The 17689-nt window shown below is 48.5% G+C and overlaps 1 protein-coding gene across 4 annotated transcripts in view; it reads left to right on the forward strand.

The window, feature by feature from the left end:
* The window catches only part of ZNF71 (zinc finger protein 71), a 33967-nt gene extending 19642 nt beyond the window's left edge, over nt 1-14325 (forward strand). For 2 of the 4 annotated variants that reach the window (XM_033224580.1, XM_033224579.1), the window contains exons 3-4: nt 2965-3091; nt 11395-13562. In XM_033224580.1, the coding sequence (XP_033080471.1) occupies nt 2965-3091; nt 11395-12884 (1617 nt within the window). In that variant the 3' untranslated portion in view covers nt 12885-13562. Of the gene's footprint in view, nt 1-2964; nt 3092-11394 lie in introns of all 4 variants that reach the window. The other 2 variants (XM_033224583.1, XM_033224581.1) reach the window with 2 other exon arrangements.
* Nucleotides 14326-17689: the final 3364 nt, after the last annotated feature.

Below are 17689 nucleotides of genomic sequence, written 5' to 3' on the forward strand. Positions count from 1 at the left end.
AAGTGCCCTGAGGTATATTCAGAGAGAGAAGGAAGGCTGGCAGGGCTGGAGCAGAGCCCAAGGGGCGGAGCAGGTGTGGGGACAGGGTGGGGGTCAGAGGTCAGAGTCAGGAATACACATTTGGGCACCACAAGTTTTCATTACCTGCCGCTCTGGGTAGTTCATGAGAGGCAGCAGCCTGTAAGGATGAGGACTCGGGCTCTGGAGACAGCCCATGGGGTTCAAAGCATGGCTGTCCCACGCATTAGCTGTATGCTTTGGTCCAGGAATCTACCCTCTCTGTGCCTTGGTTTCTTTTTCTTTTTATTTCTTTTTTTTTTTTTTTTGAGACGGAGTCTCACTCTGTTGCCCAGGCTGGAGTGCAGTGGCCGGATCTCAGCTCACTGCAAGCTCCACCTCCCGGGTTCACGCCATTCTCCTGTCTCAGCCTCCCGAGTAGCTGGGACTACAGGCGCCCGCCTCGTCGCCCGGCTAGTTTTTTGTATTTTTTTTTTAGTAGAGACGGGGTTTCACCGTATTAGCCAGGATGGTCTCGATCTCCTGACCTCGTGATCCGCCCGTCTCGGCCTCCCAAAGTGCTGGGATTACAGGCTTGAGCCACCGCGCCCGGCCTTCTTTTTATTTCTTAATCTCCACCTTCCAGCCTCCCTCCAGTGCCCCCTATTGACAGAGCTTAATGGAGAGTAGCTACTAAGGTAGAAACAGCACCCGATCGCTGAGTCAAAGCCCGCAGACCTCTGTGCAGAGTGTGGAAGGTGGGCTTTGGGGATGAAAGACAATCATTTAATCACTTTTAAACAGGCATACTATATTATAATGTTAGTGCCTGCCTCGTAGGTCTGTTTTAAGTTAATAATGAATGAATCAATATGTGCCAAGCACAGTATCTGTTTCTCAAGGCTGCTGTAAATAAGTACCACCGACTGTGCAACTTAAACAAAGGACATTTATTCTGTCACAGTTCTGGAGGCTGGAAGTCTGTGATCAAAGTATCTGCAGGACCCCACTCCCTCTGAATGCTCAAGGGAAGGCTCTGTTCAGGCCTGTCTCCCATCTGCTGGCAAGTTCCCTGGCTTGTGGTAGCATAACTCCATTCTTCACACAGCCTTGTCCTTGTGTGCATGTCTGTCTCTGTCCGTATTTTTCCTTTCTGAAATGCAAATTAAAACCACAATGAGACACCACCTTACCCCAGCCAGGATGGCCATTATTAAAAAGTCAAAAATCAATAGATTGGCATGGATGTGGTGAAAAGGGAATGCTTAGACACTGCTGCTGGGAATGCCAATTAGTACAACTTCTTTGGAAAACAGTATGGAGGTTTCTCAAAGAACTAAAAGTAGATCTACCATTTGATCCAGCAATCTCACTACTTGGTGTCAACCCAAAGGAAAATAAGTAATCATATCAAAAAGACACCTGCACGCATATGTTTATTGCAGCACAATTCACAATTGCAAAGATATGCAGTCAATCTGAGTGCCCATCAACCAATGAATACGTGCCCATCAACCAGTAAAGAAAATGTGATACACATACCCACATATATATATCACATTTATACACATACACACATACCTACACACACATCCCATGGAATACTACTCAGCCATAAAGAAGGATGAAATAATGTCTTTTCCAGCAACTTAGATGGAACTAGAGGCCATTGTCCTAAGTTAAGTAACTCAGGAATGGAAAACCAAATGCTGTGTGTTCTCACTGATGAGTGGGAGCTAAGCTATGGATATACAGAGGCATACTGAGTGGTATAATAGACTTTGGAACCTCAGAAGGGAGCAAGGTGGCAGGGGGGTGAGGGATGAAAAACTGCATATTGGGTATAATGTACACTATTCAGGTGACGGGTGCACTAAAATCCCAGACTTTACCACTGTACATTTCATCCCTGTAACCAAAAATTACCTGTACCCCTAAAACTATTGAGATTTTAAAAATTAAAAAACACATTTCCCCTTTCGATAAGGACACCAGTCCTGTTGGATTAGGGCCCCCACCCCCACTCCAAGATGACCTCATTTTAACTGATTACATCTACAGCAGCCCTGTTTCCAAATAAGGTTGTGTTCTTGAGGCCTTGAATGGTGGGACCTCAACATATAAATTGGGGAGGCTCAATTCAGCCCGTACCAACCACTTAGAGTAGTACCTGGCACATAGCAGCTGCTGCATAATGTCTGGTGTTGCCTACCTCATCATCACCATCCACCCTGCTCCGCCAGGTTCTTTCAGTCCACAGGCTTGTGACATCTACCACAAAGCGCTGCTCCTTCCGCGTGGACTTCTCTCCACTCCCCAGCAGTCTCATCTGCCTTTTTACCTTCGGGTCTTGATCCAAACTCTCTTGCCTACCCAGAATCTCCCCCTAAAGACCCAACCACCAGTTCTCTTCACAGACTACTTCCTGGGCACCCCCTAGAGCTGACATTACTCAGGCACCTGGAGACCTCTGTTCATACCTTCATGATTGATTGCATTTACCAAGTTACGTGTCTTTGCCTGTCTGTGCCATGAGGAATTAGTTCGTGAACCTTTTGTGTCTGTATCCCAGACCTGGGCTTGCTGCCTGGCACTTAGTAGGGGCTCAGAAAAGTTAGCTGTGCCCCTGGATTCCATCTGGGGCTCTGCCTCTGCTGTGCTCCTAATGCACTTGTTGATTACACTGGGTTAGACTCACTTTGCCTTCAGTTCCTTTGCATCTGGTTCTCAGATCTGTGACCTTCTGTTCCAGAATGTCTCATATGGGATTTATTTCTCTGTCAGAGTGCCAACCCAATATAACTAGACACAGAGAAAACTGTGAGTGATCCCTTTAGAACCCTGCATCTTATTGAAATCACTTCAGCTACATCCCATCTGCCTCCCTACTCTTGGCTTTTCTGGCCATTTCACTAGGCCTCTGTAAGGAGGGCCCTGCGATGAGCGGATGTGGGTTTCCTCTTACAGGAGTCAGTGACGTTCAGGGATGTGACTGTGGACTTCACCCAGGAGGAGTGGCAGCAGCTGGACCCTGCCCAGAAGGACCTGTACAGGGATGTCATGCTGGAGAACTACAGGAACCTGGTCTCACTGGGTAAGGGGCAGCTTCGTTGAGTTACTCATCATTGGCCCATAACTTCAGGACCACAAATAAATTTTTTAAAAAAAGATCAACAGATCTGACTACATGGAAAGTTTTAAAATTTGCTCTACTTGAAGCTAAAAATAAAGTTGATAGATGATGGTATGGGAAATAATATTTCTCAAGTGTTTTACGTTCAAAGGGTCATAATTATGTTAGCAGCTCCTGGGAATAAGAAAAAGACTAAGCAAAATGATAGAATGGACCAAACTTATGAGTTGGTGATTCATAGATACAGAAATACACAAAGTTACACTTTATAAAAGTTTTTTAAACCTTACTACTGGAGACACACAAATTGAGATACCAGCAGTGTTTGCCCATGAGGTACACAAAGATCAAAAAATAATAGCCTATATTATGAGGCTGTAGAGAAAAGGACTCCCATTGTAGGGGTATAAAGTTGCGACAGCTCTTTTGGAGGATAGCTTGGCCTTATCAATCAAATATTGAAGGATTCCATTTTTAGAGATCTGTCCTTTAGAAATTCTCACGTAAGTATGCAAAGTTTTCCATGGGAAGAAAAATCAAGGAAAACGACCTAAATGCCCAGCTGCCTAAGACTGACTGAACGTATCAAGTCCTATGAATATGATGGAAACCAGGCATCTCTTCAAAGCTGAGGACTGTTTGTAGGCACTGCCATGAAAAGATGTCCCACAACATACTGTGAGGTGAAAACACTCACTTTTGGAATCAGAGTGTGGTCCTGTTTCTTTAACAGCTTTTCTGGAGGTATTATTGACCTGTAATTAACCGCACATATATAAAGTGAAGAGTTTGATGCATTTTGACGTAGCGCATACGCAGGAAACTATCACCGTGATCAAGATAAAGGACACATATCCATCATCCCCAAGAGTTTCCTCATCCTCCTTTATGACCCCTCTCTCCCCCTCCTCAACCCCCATCTCAGGAATCCGCTGGTCTGCTTTATGTCGCTGTGGTTGAGTTTGCATGCTCTCCAATTTTATATACATAGAATCATACAGTATGTACTCTTTTTTTTTTTTTTTGGTCTGGCTTTTTTTTTTTATTTGACTTGGCATTATTTTGAGATTCACCCATGTCATTGCATGTTTCGTAGTTCATTTATTTTTATCTCTGTGTATTATTCCACTGTATGGGTATGCCACAATTTGCTTAGCCATTCGCCTGGTTATCAACATTTGGGTCGTTTCCAGCCCAGTTCTGGACTATTAGAAATAAAGCTGCTGTGAACATTTGTGAACAGTTCTTTGTGTAGACATTTGCTTTTCCTTCTGTTGAGTGGAAAGTCTGGATCATGTGCTACATGTATATTTAACTTGTTTAAGAAACTGCCAACCTGTTTTCCAAAGTGACTGTTTCCACCAGCAGTGCACAAGCTTCATTCCAATTGCTTTATATTTTAAATTTAGCCTCCCTTGTAGGTATGTGGTCTCATCACTGCGCTTTTCATTTGATACTGACACTTGTAGGTGTGTGGTCTCATCACTGTGCTTTTCATTTGATATGGATAATCTTTTCATGAGCTTATTTGATGTTTGTATATTCTCTTTGGTAAAGTATCCGTTCAAGTCTTTTGCCTGTTTTGGTTTTTTTTCGCCCCGTTGGGTTCTTTATTACTGAATTTTGAAAGTTCATTATGTATTCTTGATACAAGTTTTATCAGATATATGCTGTGCAAATATTTCCTCCCATTCTGTGGACTGTGTTTTCACTTTCTTGATGGCATTATTTCTGACTCTAAAGTTTTTAATTTTGATGTAGTCCGATGCATCTATTTTTTGTTGTTCTTGTTGCCTGTATTTTTGGCGTTATATCTAAACAATCTAACCCAAAGTCATGAAGATTTATTCCTGTGTTTTATCCTAAGGTTTTAGTGGTTTAGCTCTTCACTGAGGTCTTTGATCCATTTTGAATTAATTTTTGTGAATGATGTAAGAAAGGGGCTCAGCATCATTCCTTTGCATGTGAATATCCAGGTGCCCCAGCGCTATTTGTTGAAGAGCAGAAGGTTTTAATACAATGAAGTCCAGTTTATCAATTTTTTGGTTTTGGTGTCATTTGTAAGAAATCTTGGCCTATCCCAAGGCCTCAGAGGTTTTCTTCTGTAAGTTATATAGTTTTAGGTTTTACATTTTGTTCTTTGATCTATTTAAATTTCTTAATATGATGTAAAGTATTAATCCAAGTGTATTGGGGTATGTGGGGAGGGGGAACAAATGTATGCCCAGTTGTCCAACACCATTTGTTAAAAAGACCACTTTCTCCAATGAATTGCCTTTGCACTTTTGTCAAAAATCACTTGTCCATACAAGTGTGGGTCCAATTCTGAATCCTGTTCTGTCCATCTGTTTGTCTGCCTTTACATCAATACCAAGCAATGTCATCCTTTCAGATCTTGCTTTTATGACTCGTGCGCAGTCTGGAATGACATTCTCCTAAAGACCATTCTGGGTGTTCTGCCCAAAACCCCATGAATGACAAAGTTTTACAGTCTGACTGGTAGGAAAAGGCACTCTTCTCAGCCCTATGTCAGCTCTGGGCACTGTTTTCAAATCCTTTCAGATGGCTTTTTTCCTGTGTTGGGTAGTTTCCTGACTTGAATGTTTTGACCAATACTCTGCTGAATACTGGAGGGAGTTCCTTGCAGGTCTCTGTGCAGCTCATTCCTCTCTAGTCTGTCCTGGAAACTCTATCTGCCTTGGTCTCTCAGCTCCATCTCCTCAACTTGGGGAGTTGGCCAGACTGTACCTCAATTTATCTTTCCTTTGTCAGAGCCTGGAAACTTCCCAGGCAGTAAGCTGGGGCACTCGTAGGACCCACCTTGTTTAATTTTCTTGTCTCAGGGATTGTTGCCCTTCATTGCCTGATATTCAGTGTCTTCACATCCATTGTTTTATATATTTTGTTTTAGGCTCAAGGGAATCTCATCCTTTATACTCCATCTTTGATGAAAACCCCATTTGGGGGAAAAATGTGTGTGTGCATGTACAGGTGTGTCGTGTGTATTTTTTTAAAGGTATGTGTTGGAGGGGAGTCTAAAATATAAATCAAACTGTTAACTCTGGTGAGTAAGATTACAGGAGACTTCCATTTTCTTTTTCTTTTCTTTTTCTTTTTTTTTTTTGAGACAGAGTCTTGCTGTGTCGCCCAAGCTGGAGTGCAGTGGTATGATCAGAGCTCACTGCAACCTCCGCCTCCCAGGTTCAAGCAATTCTCCTGCCTCAGCCTCCTAAGTAGCTGGGATTACAGGCGCCTCAGCCTCTCAAGTAGCTGGGATTACAGGTGCCCACCACCACACCCAGCTAATTCTTGTATTTTTAGTAGAGATAGGGTTTCACCATGTTGGCCAGGCTGGTCTCGAACTCCTGACCAAGTGATCTGCCTGATTCAGCCTCCCAATGTGCTGAGATTACAGAGACTTCCATTTTCTCCGTTCCATTTTGGCGTTTGATGTTTTTTTTTTTTTTTTTTTGAGACGGAGTCTGGCTCTGTCGCCCAGGCTGGAGTGCAGTGGCCGGATCTCAGCTCACTGCAAGCTCCGCCTCCCGGGTTTACGCCATTCTCCTGCCTCAGCCTCCCGAGTAGCTGGGACTACAGGCACCCGCCACCTCGCCCGGCTAGTTTTTTTGTATTTTTTAGTAGAGACGGGGTTTCGCCATGTTAGCCAGGATGGTCTCGATCTCCTGACCTCGTGATCCGCCCGTCTCGGCCTCCCAAAGTGCTGGGATTACAGGCTTGAGCCACCGCGCCCGGCCGTTGATGTTTTAAAAACAAGTGTAAATTACTTTGTAATCAGAAACAAGCATAGAAAGACAGAAAACTGGCCGGGCGCGGTGGCTCAAGCCTGTAATCCCAGCACTTTGGGAGGCCGAGACGGGCGGATCACGAGGTCAGGAGATCGAGACCATCCTGGCTAACACGGTGAAACCCCGTCTCTACTAAAAAATACAAAAAAAACTAGCCGGGCGACATGGCGGGCGCCTGTAGTCCCAGCTGCTCGGGAGGCTGAGGCAGGAGAATGGCGTAAACCCGGGAGGCGGAGCTTGCAGTGAGCTGAGACCCGGCCACTGCACTCCAGCCTGGGCGGCAGAGCGAGACTCCGTCTCAAAAAAAAAAAAAAAGAAAGACAGAAAACTGAAAAACCATGAAGGACAAGAGATTTAGCAATGTGAAAAAGCAATGCACCTACATTTGTATCAAAAGGAATGAATGGCATTTTGCACATTAACGGCCTTTGGCGACATTGCCCTGTGCAGAAGCTTGGGATGTCTCCCATGACAGTGGCCTTGCCATCAGACTTTCTGTTCTTTTGCTGACCTGATTAGAGAAAAGGTGTGATCAGGTAGTTTTAATCTGGGTGGGGTGGACTTGTGTTTTCACAACTGTCATGGTTAAGCACTGAGTGTTTGCTATTTGCAGATGATCTCTACTGCAGGGTTTTAACCTGTGAAAGGAAGGTGGCTTCCTTCCCCCCGTCCCTCTGCTGGTATTCTTCCCCCAACTCTCCTGATTTCCCGAGGTCATGTTCACTCCAGGAGACTTCCAGCTGTATTCACAACCAAGACTCCTGGTCCTCTCCAATCGCTGCCAGCTCATATTCCAGAGTGTCTCAGACTCCATGGGCCCCAAACCAAATTCACCATCACCCCTGGAGACAGTCTTCTTTCCACCAAGTCTACATCCCACACTGCCATCTGTGCCAACATCTGGGCATTGTGCCACACCCTGACTAGGGTCTCTAAACCATGATCGTTCACCTGCATTAAGTATTTCTCAGCTCTTTTCGTCTGAGATGGGAAAAGTGATGCATGGTAATATAGCTACTCCTCAGGAACCACAGCTCAGGGGCCACACTGCTAGGGCTTGAATCCTGCTGTGCCTCAGGTGTATTGTGTGCCCTTGAGTACATCTCTGACTCCATTCTTGGAATCTCCGTTTCCTCGTCAGCAAAATGGAGATGGTCATAACTGTCTACTACCATATGTAACTCAAGTATGATTGTGAAGGTCTCCAGAGATCCATGCAAATTGTTTAGCACTGTGCCAGGCGTGTTGCCAGTGCTCCATACTCGCTTATCTGGTGCCTTCCATGTGCAGGCTGTGTGAGGAGCTAGGAGGTGAGCAAGGCCCTTGCCTCTAGTGGAGCTGACTTCTGCTGGGGGCCAATAATAAACAGATCAAGGGACAGGCAGAGAAAAATTGCCACAGGTCACTGAGTGTTCATAAAGAAGTGGGCAGGAGGACCTTCCTTCCTTATGTAGGGTGGATTGGGAAGGCTCCCATGGGATTGTGGGGAAACAGGCCTAAAGGATAAGGACATCCACGGCAGGTCCACAGGACAGTGGGTGCAGAGGCCCTGAGGCAGGAAGAACACACGGACAAGAGGGAGAGCGTGGTGATGAGACGTTGGGAGGGAGGGTGGGCAGGGGACGACTCAAGAAGGCCAGCTGGGTGCTGAGAGCCCTGAGGCTGCTGAAGGTGCTGGCCTCATTCTCAGTACAGTAGGAAGGCTACGGGAGGGCTTGATCTGACTCCTCAGAAGACCACACTCCCGGAGGAGTGGAGGACGCATCACAGGGGTGAGAATGGGGTGGGGAGGACAGAGAGGAGCTGCTGTTGCATTTCTGGCAAGGGCCCGCGGTGGCCAGCCAGCTCTTTTGTCAGTGGGGACCGGGAGATTTGGTCTGATTCCGGCTGTTTGCGCACAGCGACGCTTGCCAACGGTCAGGACAGTGGGAGGGAAAGGGCAAGTCAGGGTGTCTGCTAAGTCTCTCTAAAACAATTTTTTAAATTTTATATTTAAAACTGTGAAAAAAAATATATAGAACATAAAATGTACCATTTTAACCACTTTTAAGAGTACAGTTAAGTGGCCTTAAGGACATTGAGGTTGTTGTGCAGCCATCACCGCCATCCATCCCTACAACTCTTTTCATCTCTCGCAAATGAAACCCTATCCCCTAAACACCAACTCCCACCCACTCCTCAGCCCCCGGCATCCTCTGTTCTGCCGTCTGTCTCTGGGACTGTGACCTCCAGGTACCTCAGATGAGTGGAATCACATAGCATTCATCCTTCCATGTCTCATTTATTTTACTAAGTCTCTTTGATGGGCTTTGCTTTTTTAAAAAATGTTTTTCGTGGGGAAAGTCTGAAATGCCAAGTTTCGTATCGGATGTATTAGGCTTGGGCTATCCAGTTGAGATGCTGGGCTTTTTTGAACAGTTTGGATATAGCCCAGAAAGCAGGTCTGGGCTGGAGGTGCATGTTTGAGCAGCATCAGCCTGTGAATAACATTTAGATCCAGACTCACTTCTTGTGGCTTTGCAGGTCTGGTGTGATTCAGGAGAGGGGTCTCAAACTCAGGTGGCTCAGGAACTACCAGTTGGATCGTTTAGATAGGGTAGGGGGACAGCTGCTGCCTCACACAACGTCTTGTCGCCCATAAGAATGAGGCTCCATGTGGCTATGTGTTCATGTTTTTTATGAGCTGGCAGCCACATGGACAGCAATTTTTTTTTTTTTTTTTTTGAGATGGAGTCTCGCTCTGTCGCCCAGGCTGGAGTGCTGTGGCCGCATCTCAGCTCACTGCAAGCTCCGCCTCCCGGGTTCACGCCATTCTCCTGCCTCAGCCTCCCGAGTAGCTGGGACTACAGGCGCCGCCACGTCGCCCGGCTAGTTTTTTGTATTTTTTTAGTAGAGACAGGGTTTCACTGTGTTAGCCAGGATGGTCTCGATCTCCTGACCTCGTGATCCGCCCGTCTCGGCCTCCCAAAGTGCTGGGATTACAGGCTTGAGCCACCGCGCCTGGCCAGCAACTTTTAAATGTTGGGAATGAGTCCCCTGATTTAGAGTCTAGACTCCTGAGAGCCACCTAGGCTAGAAATCGAGGTTTAGAAATGAACAGGATACACATGGAAGGTGATTGAAGCTGTGGATACGGAGGTAGTTAGCCAGGGCAGGGTGGATAAGCAGAGAAGAGGGTCTGAACCCAAGCCCCACAGAATGCCTGCCACCCAAGAACCAGGCAGCAGAGAGGGGTGTGATGGAGCAACAGAAGCAATTGTGAGACCTCAGGTCATGTGGTTATTATGGGCTCAAGTGAGCAGTCCTGTGTGTACGAACACTCTTAGTGCTGAGGCTGACAAGAGGGCCGGGGTGCAGGAGGTCTGGGGCCAGCCAGGGCAGGTGCATGATGAGCTAGCAGGAGCCAGAGCCCCAGCCAGGGGAGGGGATCTCGCAGCCAGCAACCCCAGGGCAGTTACACCAGGGAAGTGGCCAAGGGGCAGGAGAAATGCCCGATTTTTCTCTCATTTCACTTCCAGTTTCCTGCCTTCGGCCAAACACACAGGAAGCCAGTGGGTAAAGTCAGCATCCTGAGTACAGGGCAGGTCAGAGAAGGGTGAAGAGAGAGTGGGTCGAAGGAGTAGAGAATAACCGACACATGCCATGTAAATGCTAGCTATTTATTATTTCTTTATTCTTTTTTTTTTCAAAATTTATTTATTTTTTAAGAGGGTCTCACCCTGTCACCCATGCTAGAGAGCAGTGATGTGATCATAGCTCACTGCAACCTCGAATTCCTGGGCTCAAGTGATCCTCCCACCTCAGCCTCACAAGTAGCTGGGACAACAGGCATGTGCCACCATGCCTGGCTAATTAAAAAAAATTTAGTAGAGGCGGCGGAGGGAGGGGCGCATGAGGGAGTCTCACTTTGTTGTCCAGGCTGGTCTCAAGCAATCCTTGCCTCGGCCTCCCAAAGTGTTGGGGTTGCAGGCATGAGCTACTGTGCCTGGCCATCTTATTATTTCTGATAAAAACTGTTGCTTGAGGAGGATGACTGGTTGTGGGTCTGTGGGATGAGGTGAGGAGGCCCTGCAAGTCAGTAGCCGGCTGCAATAATTCCTACTCAGGTTTGCAGAGCCCGCCCTTGGCTCCCTGCAAGCCCAGCTCACTGCTGCAGTTTCTCTCCAGGTGTGCCCTTTCCGAGCTCCTGGTGCCCCTGTCCTCCCTCTTCTGAAGGGACATTTGCTCTCCATGCTCACCTCCTGTGTTGACTCTGCCTCATAAACCACACTGGCCTCAGTTCCATGCCTCCCACTTCCCTCCCTCTCTGATCCAACGTTCTTCTTAGCTAACTCGCTCTGTGCCTTGGGCCTCACTGGGGTCGGTTTCATTTGCTTCTTCCCGCTGTGGAGATTCCTCACTCCCAGCATCTTTAACTACATATATTTGCATCTTGTTTTTGTTTTGTTTTGTTTTCAGATTGGGAGACTAGACCTGAAATGAAAGAGTTGGATCCAAAGAATGACATTTCGGAAGACAAACCCTCTGTTGTTGGGGTGACCACAGGGGGACCGACGAGGAACGGTGCCAGGGGTCCTGGCTCAGAAGGAGTGTGGGAACCAGGCAGCTGGCCAGAGAGGCCGCGGGGAGACGCGGGTGCCCAGTGCGAGCCACTGGGAATTCCCCAGGGGAACAAACTCTTGTGGGGCTCAGTACCCGGATGTCATGAACTGAAGGCGTTTGCCAACCAAAGCTGTGTCCTGGTTCCACCACGGCTGGACGACCCCACAGAAAAGGGGGCCTGTTCACCCATAAGGCGTGACAAGAACTTCTCCAGTATTTCGGACCTCAGCGAGCCCCCCACGCCCTGCGTGGAGAAGAAACCCTATGACTGCAGCGAGTGTGGCAAGGCGTTTAGCCGAAGCTCGTCCCTGATAAAGCACCAAAGGATCCACACGGGAGAAAAGCCGTTTGAGTGCGACACCTGTGGGAAGCACTTCATCGAGCGCTCGTCCCTCACCATCCACCAGCGGGTGCACACGGGCGAGAAGCCCTATGCCTGCGGGGACTGCGGCAAGGCCTTCAGCCAGCGCATGAACCTCACTGTGCACCAGCGCACGCACACGGGCGAGAAGCCGTACGTGTGCGACGTGTGTGGGAAGGCCTTCCGGAAGACCTCCTCCCTCACCCAGCACGAGCGGATCCACACGGGGGAGAAGCCCTACGCGTGCGGCGACTGCGGCAAGGCCTTCAGCCAGAACATGCACCTCATCGTGCACCAGCGCACGCACACCGGGGAGAAGCCGTACGTGTGCCCCGAGTGCGGGCGAGCCTTCAGCCAGAACATGCACCTGACCGAGCACCAGCGCACGCACACCGGGGAGAAGCCGTACGCCTGCAAGGAGTGCGGCAAGGCCTTCAACAAGAGCTCCTCGCTCACCCTGCACCAGAGGAACCACACCGGCGAGAAGCCCTACGTGTGCGGCGAGTGCGGCAAGGCCTTCAGCCAGAGCTCCTACCTCATCCAGCACCAGCGCTTCCACATCGGGGTGAAGCCGTTCGAGTGCAGCGAGTGCGGCAAGGCCTTCAGCAAGAACTCCTCGCTCACGCAGCACCAGCGCATCCACACCGGGGAGAAGCCCTACGAGTGCTACATCTGCAAGAAGCACTTCACGGGGCGCTCGTCCCTCATCGTGCACCAGATCGTGCACACCGGGGAGAAGCCCTACGTGTGCGGCGAGTGCGGCAAGGCCTTCAGCCAGAGCGCCTACCTCATCGAGCACCAGCGGATCCACACCGGCGAGAAGCCGTACAGGTGCGGCCAGTGCGGGAAGTCCTTCATCAAGAACTCCTCCCTCACTGTGCACCACCGGATCCACACGGGCGAGAAGCCCTACCGATGCGGCGAGTGCGGGAAAACCTTCAGCCGGAACACGAACCTGACGCGCCACCTGCGGATTCACACCTGAGCGCCGCGGTGCGGGGCTCTCCCTGGCGGTGCTCAGGACGGATGTCAGAGGGATGCGTGCTTTGTCAGCAGTGCTGTGAGAAGTTCTCCCCTGGGGTGGGGACTCGGGGTCAGGGGACCTCAGGAATGTGGGATTGTGGAGGGGCTGATCACACATGCCCGCTCCTTACTGAGCCTCAGAAAGCAAGCCCCGCGGTGTCGGACGTATCTGGGGACATTTCAGGGTTCACTGTAGCTGAGCCATGGCCGCTGGTAACAGACATCAGGGTTCCAGACTAGCTCTCTGAGTAACTGTCCTACGAGCTTGGACAGGTCATGCCTGCCTCCGCATCTCTGTTTCTTCAATGGGAAAGTGGAGCTGGTGGAGGGGAGGGAGGAGGCATCTCCCCCTTTGTCAGATACACCCTGGAGTCCAGATGCAGCTTTGTCACCATCTGCATTGTCTCAGTGGGTTAGGAGCGTGAGGGCTTTCCTATCCCTCCACCCACCATTTCCCTGCAGTGCACGCTGGAAGCCACCAAGCTAGGAAGTAGGCAGGAGTTTGCCGGTTGTTTGTGAGGGGAAAAACAATTTTTTTTTCAGAGTTAGCAAATAACAGTAACTACTGCTTTGAATGCCAAAGTTTCTTAGAGTGTTCTGTTACATTTTTTAAAAATAAAACTTCTAATTAAGGGAAACTATGTCATTTTAAACAGTCTTCTGTTTTGGCCAGTTGTCTCCTTCTGTTTTGGCCAGTTGTCTGGTCAAAATCGCCTTCAGTGATTGTGGGAGGGGCAAGAGGGAAAAGAAACAGAAGCAGGTTTGATATTCAGGATTAAATATGCATGGATTCAATAAGTATATATATCTAAGCACAGACTATTTTTATAGTGATTTTTGCAGCTAAATGTGAAGGCAACTGTCTTAAGTCCCTTCCTGCTACTGTAACAAAAGACCTTAGACTGGGTAATTTATAAACAATAGAAATTTGTCACTCATGGTTCTGGATGCTGGGAAGTCCAAGATCAAGGCTCTGGCAGTTTTGGTGTCTGATGGAATATGTTCTTCATAGGTAGTGCTTTGATGTGTGTCTTCACGTGGTTGAAAACAGCAGACTTCCTCAGGCCCCTTATAAGGGTGCAAATCCCAGTCACAAGGGCCCTGACCTCATGACCTCCCAAAGGTCCTCCCTCTTCATACTGTTACACTGAGGATCATGTTTCCGACATGTGAATATGGGGAGGCACCAACAGACCATGTCAGTAACTTCAAGTGAGTTTCCTAAGGCCGACTGAAGCTCTGTTTACACATGAGTGTTCCCCAAAGTGTACTTTCTCTGGGGCCTTTTAGACCATCCTTTTTCTTTTACAATTTGATACTACTGGTTGCTAATGTCCTGGCATTTCTAGTTGTTCCACACTCCTTGACACTGGTGTACACGAAGAAATAATACAGAAAAAAAATTATGTCAGCAAGCACATTCTGCAAGTAAGAAAAATGGCCACTCTGGCATGTATAAACAAGGTGGATCATTTTTCTTTCTTTCTTTCTTTTTTTTGGGGGATGGAGTCTCGCTCTGTTGCCCAGGCTGGAGTGTAGTGGTGTGATCACAGCTCCCTGCAAGCTCTGCCTACTCTACAGATGAGGAAACAGGCTTGCAGAGGTTCAGCTAGCTGCCCAAGGTCACACAGCTCCTGGATTAAAACCCAGTCTGACTCCAGAAGCTGGACTGCAGTCCACGGCACCATTCCACCCCCCAGTTCCTCAGTTGGGTACTTACTGAAGCCAAATTATATTTACCCTCCTAAAAATGTGGATTTGGCAGGAATCAAGCAGGTCAGGAACCTACTTTTTAACAAGTCTCCTATCCCATACATCTGTCCAAGGCACTATTTGGGGTTATGTGCTGGCCTTTGGGTTCACCCTCACGGGTCCCTGTGTCCCTGTGTCCCCGGGCCTGACCCAAGCCTGGCCTTGAGGTAGAGGTTGTGGGTGCTGGGTGGGGTCTGAATGACTCCTTTACTCACTCAGAGTAAATGCCAGACTCCTCACAAACCCCTGTGTGACGCAGCCTCTCCCACCTCCTGTCCTCTCCTCACTCTGCTCCAGCCACCCTATGCTTTCGTCCAGTCCCAGCGCTGACCCAGCCCACTCCCACCGAAGGGGACTCTCCCGTCCTGGCCCGGCACCCACACTGAGCTTCCTGAGGTCCGTGATGCTCAGTTTCACGTGTTGGCCTGGCTGGGCTCCAGTGCCTAGCAGTCCCATCACACAGTGAGTCCTGGTGGTGCTGAGAAGACACTTTATAGACGTGAATGCCGCCCACGTCAGCTGACTTTAAGTAAACGATTGTTAGCTGTAATGTGGGTGGGCCTCATCTAATCAGTTGAAGGTCTGAAGAGCAAAACCAGTTTCTTGGAGAGAAAGAAGCCCTGCCTCAGGATTACAGTACCAACTCTGGCCTGAGTTTCTAGCCTACCAGCCTGCCTTATGGATTTGGGACTTGCCAGCTCCCACAGTAGCATGAGCCAGTTATTTAAATTAAATCTATTTATATATAAAAGTATACATATGCCATATGTATAACAAATATGAGATATATAAAAGGATATGTATAAGATATATATAGGGTAGGGCATGGTGGCCCACACCTGAAATCCCAGCACTTTGGGAGGCCAAGGTGGGACGATTATTTGAGACCAGGAGTTTGAGACCAGCCTGGGCAACATAGCAAGATCTCATCTCTACAAAAACATTAGAAAAATTAACCAGGTGTGGTGGTGTGTGCCTCTAATCAGCTACTCAGGAGACGGAGGTGGGAGGATTGCCTGAGTCCAGGAATTAGAGGTTGCAATGAGGTGTGATCATGCCATTGGACTCCAGCCTGGGTGACAAGGGAAGACTCTCTCTCAAAAAAAAAAAAAAAAGGTCAGGCAGAGTGGCTTACGCCTGTAATCCCAGCACTTTGGGAGGCCGAGACAGGCCTGAGGTCAGGAGTTTGAGACCAGCCTGGCCAACATGGTGAAACCCCGTCTCTACTAAAAATACAAAATTAGCTGGGCGTGGTGGCATGTGTCTGTAATCTCAGCTACTTGGGAAACTGAGGCAGGAGAATCACTTGAACCCGGGAGACGGAGGTGAACCAAGATCATGCCACTGCACTCCAACCTAGCCGACAGAGTGAGACTAAAAAAAAAAAACTAGGATATATAATGTATATATAATAAATACATAATATATATAATAGCATATATATGATATATCTATATGGGATATATATGATCTAAAGGCAATCTATATGATAGGACATATGTAAATATATTACGTTGTATCACTAATGCCTCTCTGCAGAACCCTAACTGATAGGAGGCCCTCCCTGATGACCCTCCTTCCCCTGCTTCGCATTCCCCGTCGCACGCACTGCAGTCTGTATCGATACCTGTTTTCTTTCTTTGCCATCCGTCTCCACACGGCATTCAGGTAGAGATCTGGATGTTGCTGGTTCTGCCCACTGTTGTTTCCCCTGCACTTGGCACGGCACAGGCACAGAGTGAGTGCTCAGTAAATGTGTGTCGAATGAAAGAGTTAATGGTAGGTGCTCAATAAATGCTTCCTGGCTGAATCATGAATAAGCAAGTGAGTTTTCTGAGGCAGCAGCCCATTCCACTCTGGGCCTAATGCAGTCCCTAGAGACCTGGATCTGACTTGGATTCCTCAGCCTTTTGTTCACAGCCCCTGTCTGATTTAAAATGTGGGTTTTATTCTTATTCCAGGGAGATGAGGCCCATAGGTCAGGAGATACCAGGGAGTGAAAAGAGAGTTGCTACAGTTCCTGGGAGGAGAGGGCGGTGCCAGGCCACACAGGGGAGCCCAGGGCAGATCAGGAGGCAGAAGGGCTGGGGGAAGACGGGGGCAGGAGCTTCTCTGTGGCTTCCATAGCAAGGAACGGGATTGGCTTTTCTGAGTAATTTAGTGGTTCTGGGGCACAGGGGCTGCCCTGGCTGTCCAGTTCTCAGCCCTGGGTGATGAGGACAGGTGCACAGAGCCCCTGAGTGTGGGAGCCCAGTGGGGGAGTTGCTGGGTGTGGGCTCTGGATTGGGTGATTTGCTTGTGAAAGGTACGCTGTCAGCGGGGTTGTTTGCTGTCTCTAGGAATCACCCAGATCTGGGAGGGACAGTCCCTCCAAGGTCGGCAAACCTCCAAAATATCAAAGCATCTGAAAATAAAAGGCATGGTTCATACACCTTTGCCCCAGCCAGAGATAATCCCCTGCATTCGGCCTTAGCGTGGGCAGCTGGAGAAGGCTCCTGACCCAGGCCTTGACTGAGGGGCAGCCTCAGAAGACCCAGGCTGCAGAGGAAGGCCCTTCTGCTCCTCCCCTCCTGGAATCCCAATCAGAACCCAGGAACCCAGTGCGCCTGCCCCAGAGCATGACGAAGGGGCCTCCTGGTGGACACCTCTGGAGCTGCGGATTCCTGGCCTGAGAATGGTCCAACTGAGGGGCTGGGCCTCAGCTCACAGTCTCAGATATGGGGCAGAGAAGGAAGCTCTTCCTTCAGAATCCTAGTGTGGTGGCAGTTTGCGAATTACATGAGATGAGCTAGGGATCCTCTCCGAGATCAGACTTTTCTATGACCCCTGACAGGCCAGGTGTAGGGCCATGAACATGAGTTATTTGAGTCAAGCAGGTGCACTATCCAGCACACACCTTATGGCCCTAATAATATTTTATTATAAATACTATTGTTTATTAATAGAAAGTTTATATTGTAATAGAGTCTTAAATATTTATATATAAGAGCTACATACATTAACAGGGTTTACATT

This window comes from Trachypithecus francoisi, unplaced genomic scaffold, assembly GCF_009764315.1.
Source record: "Trachypithecus francoisi isolate TF-2019V2 unplaced genomic scaffold, Tfra_2.0 Lachesis_group12, whole genome shotgun sequence".
Classification (NCBI taxonomy): Eukaryota; Metazoa; Chordata; class Mammalia; order Primates; family Cercopithecidae; genus Trachypithecus; species Trachypithecus francoisi.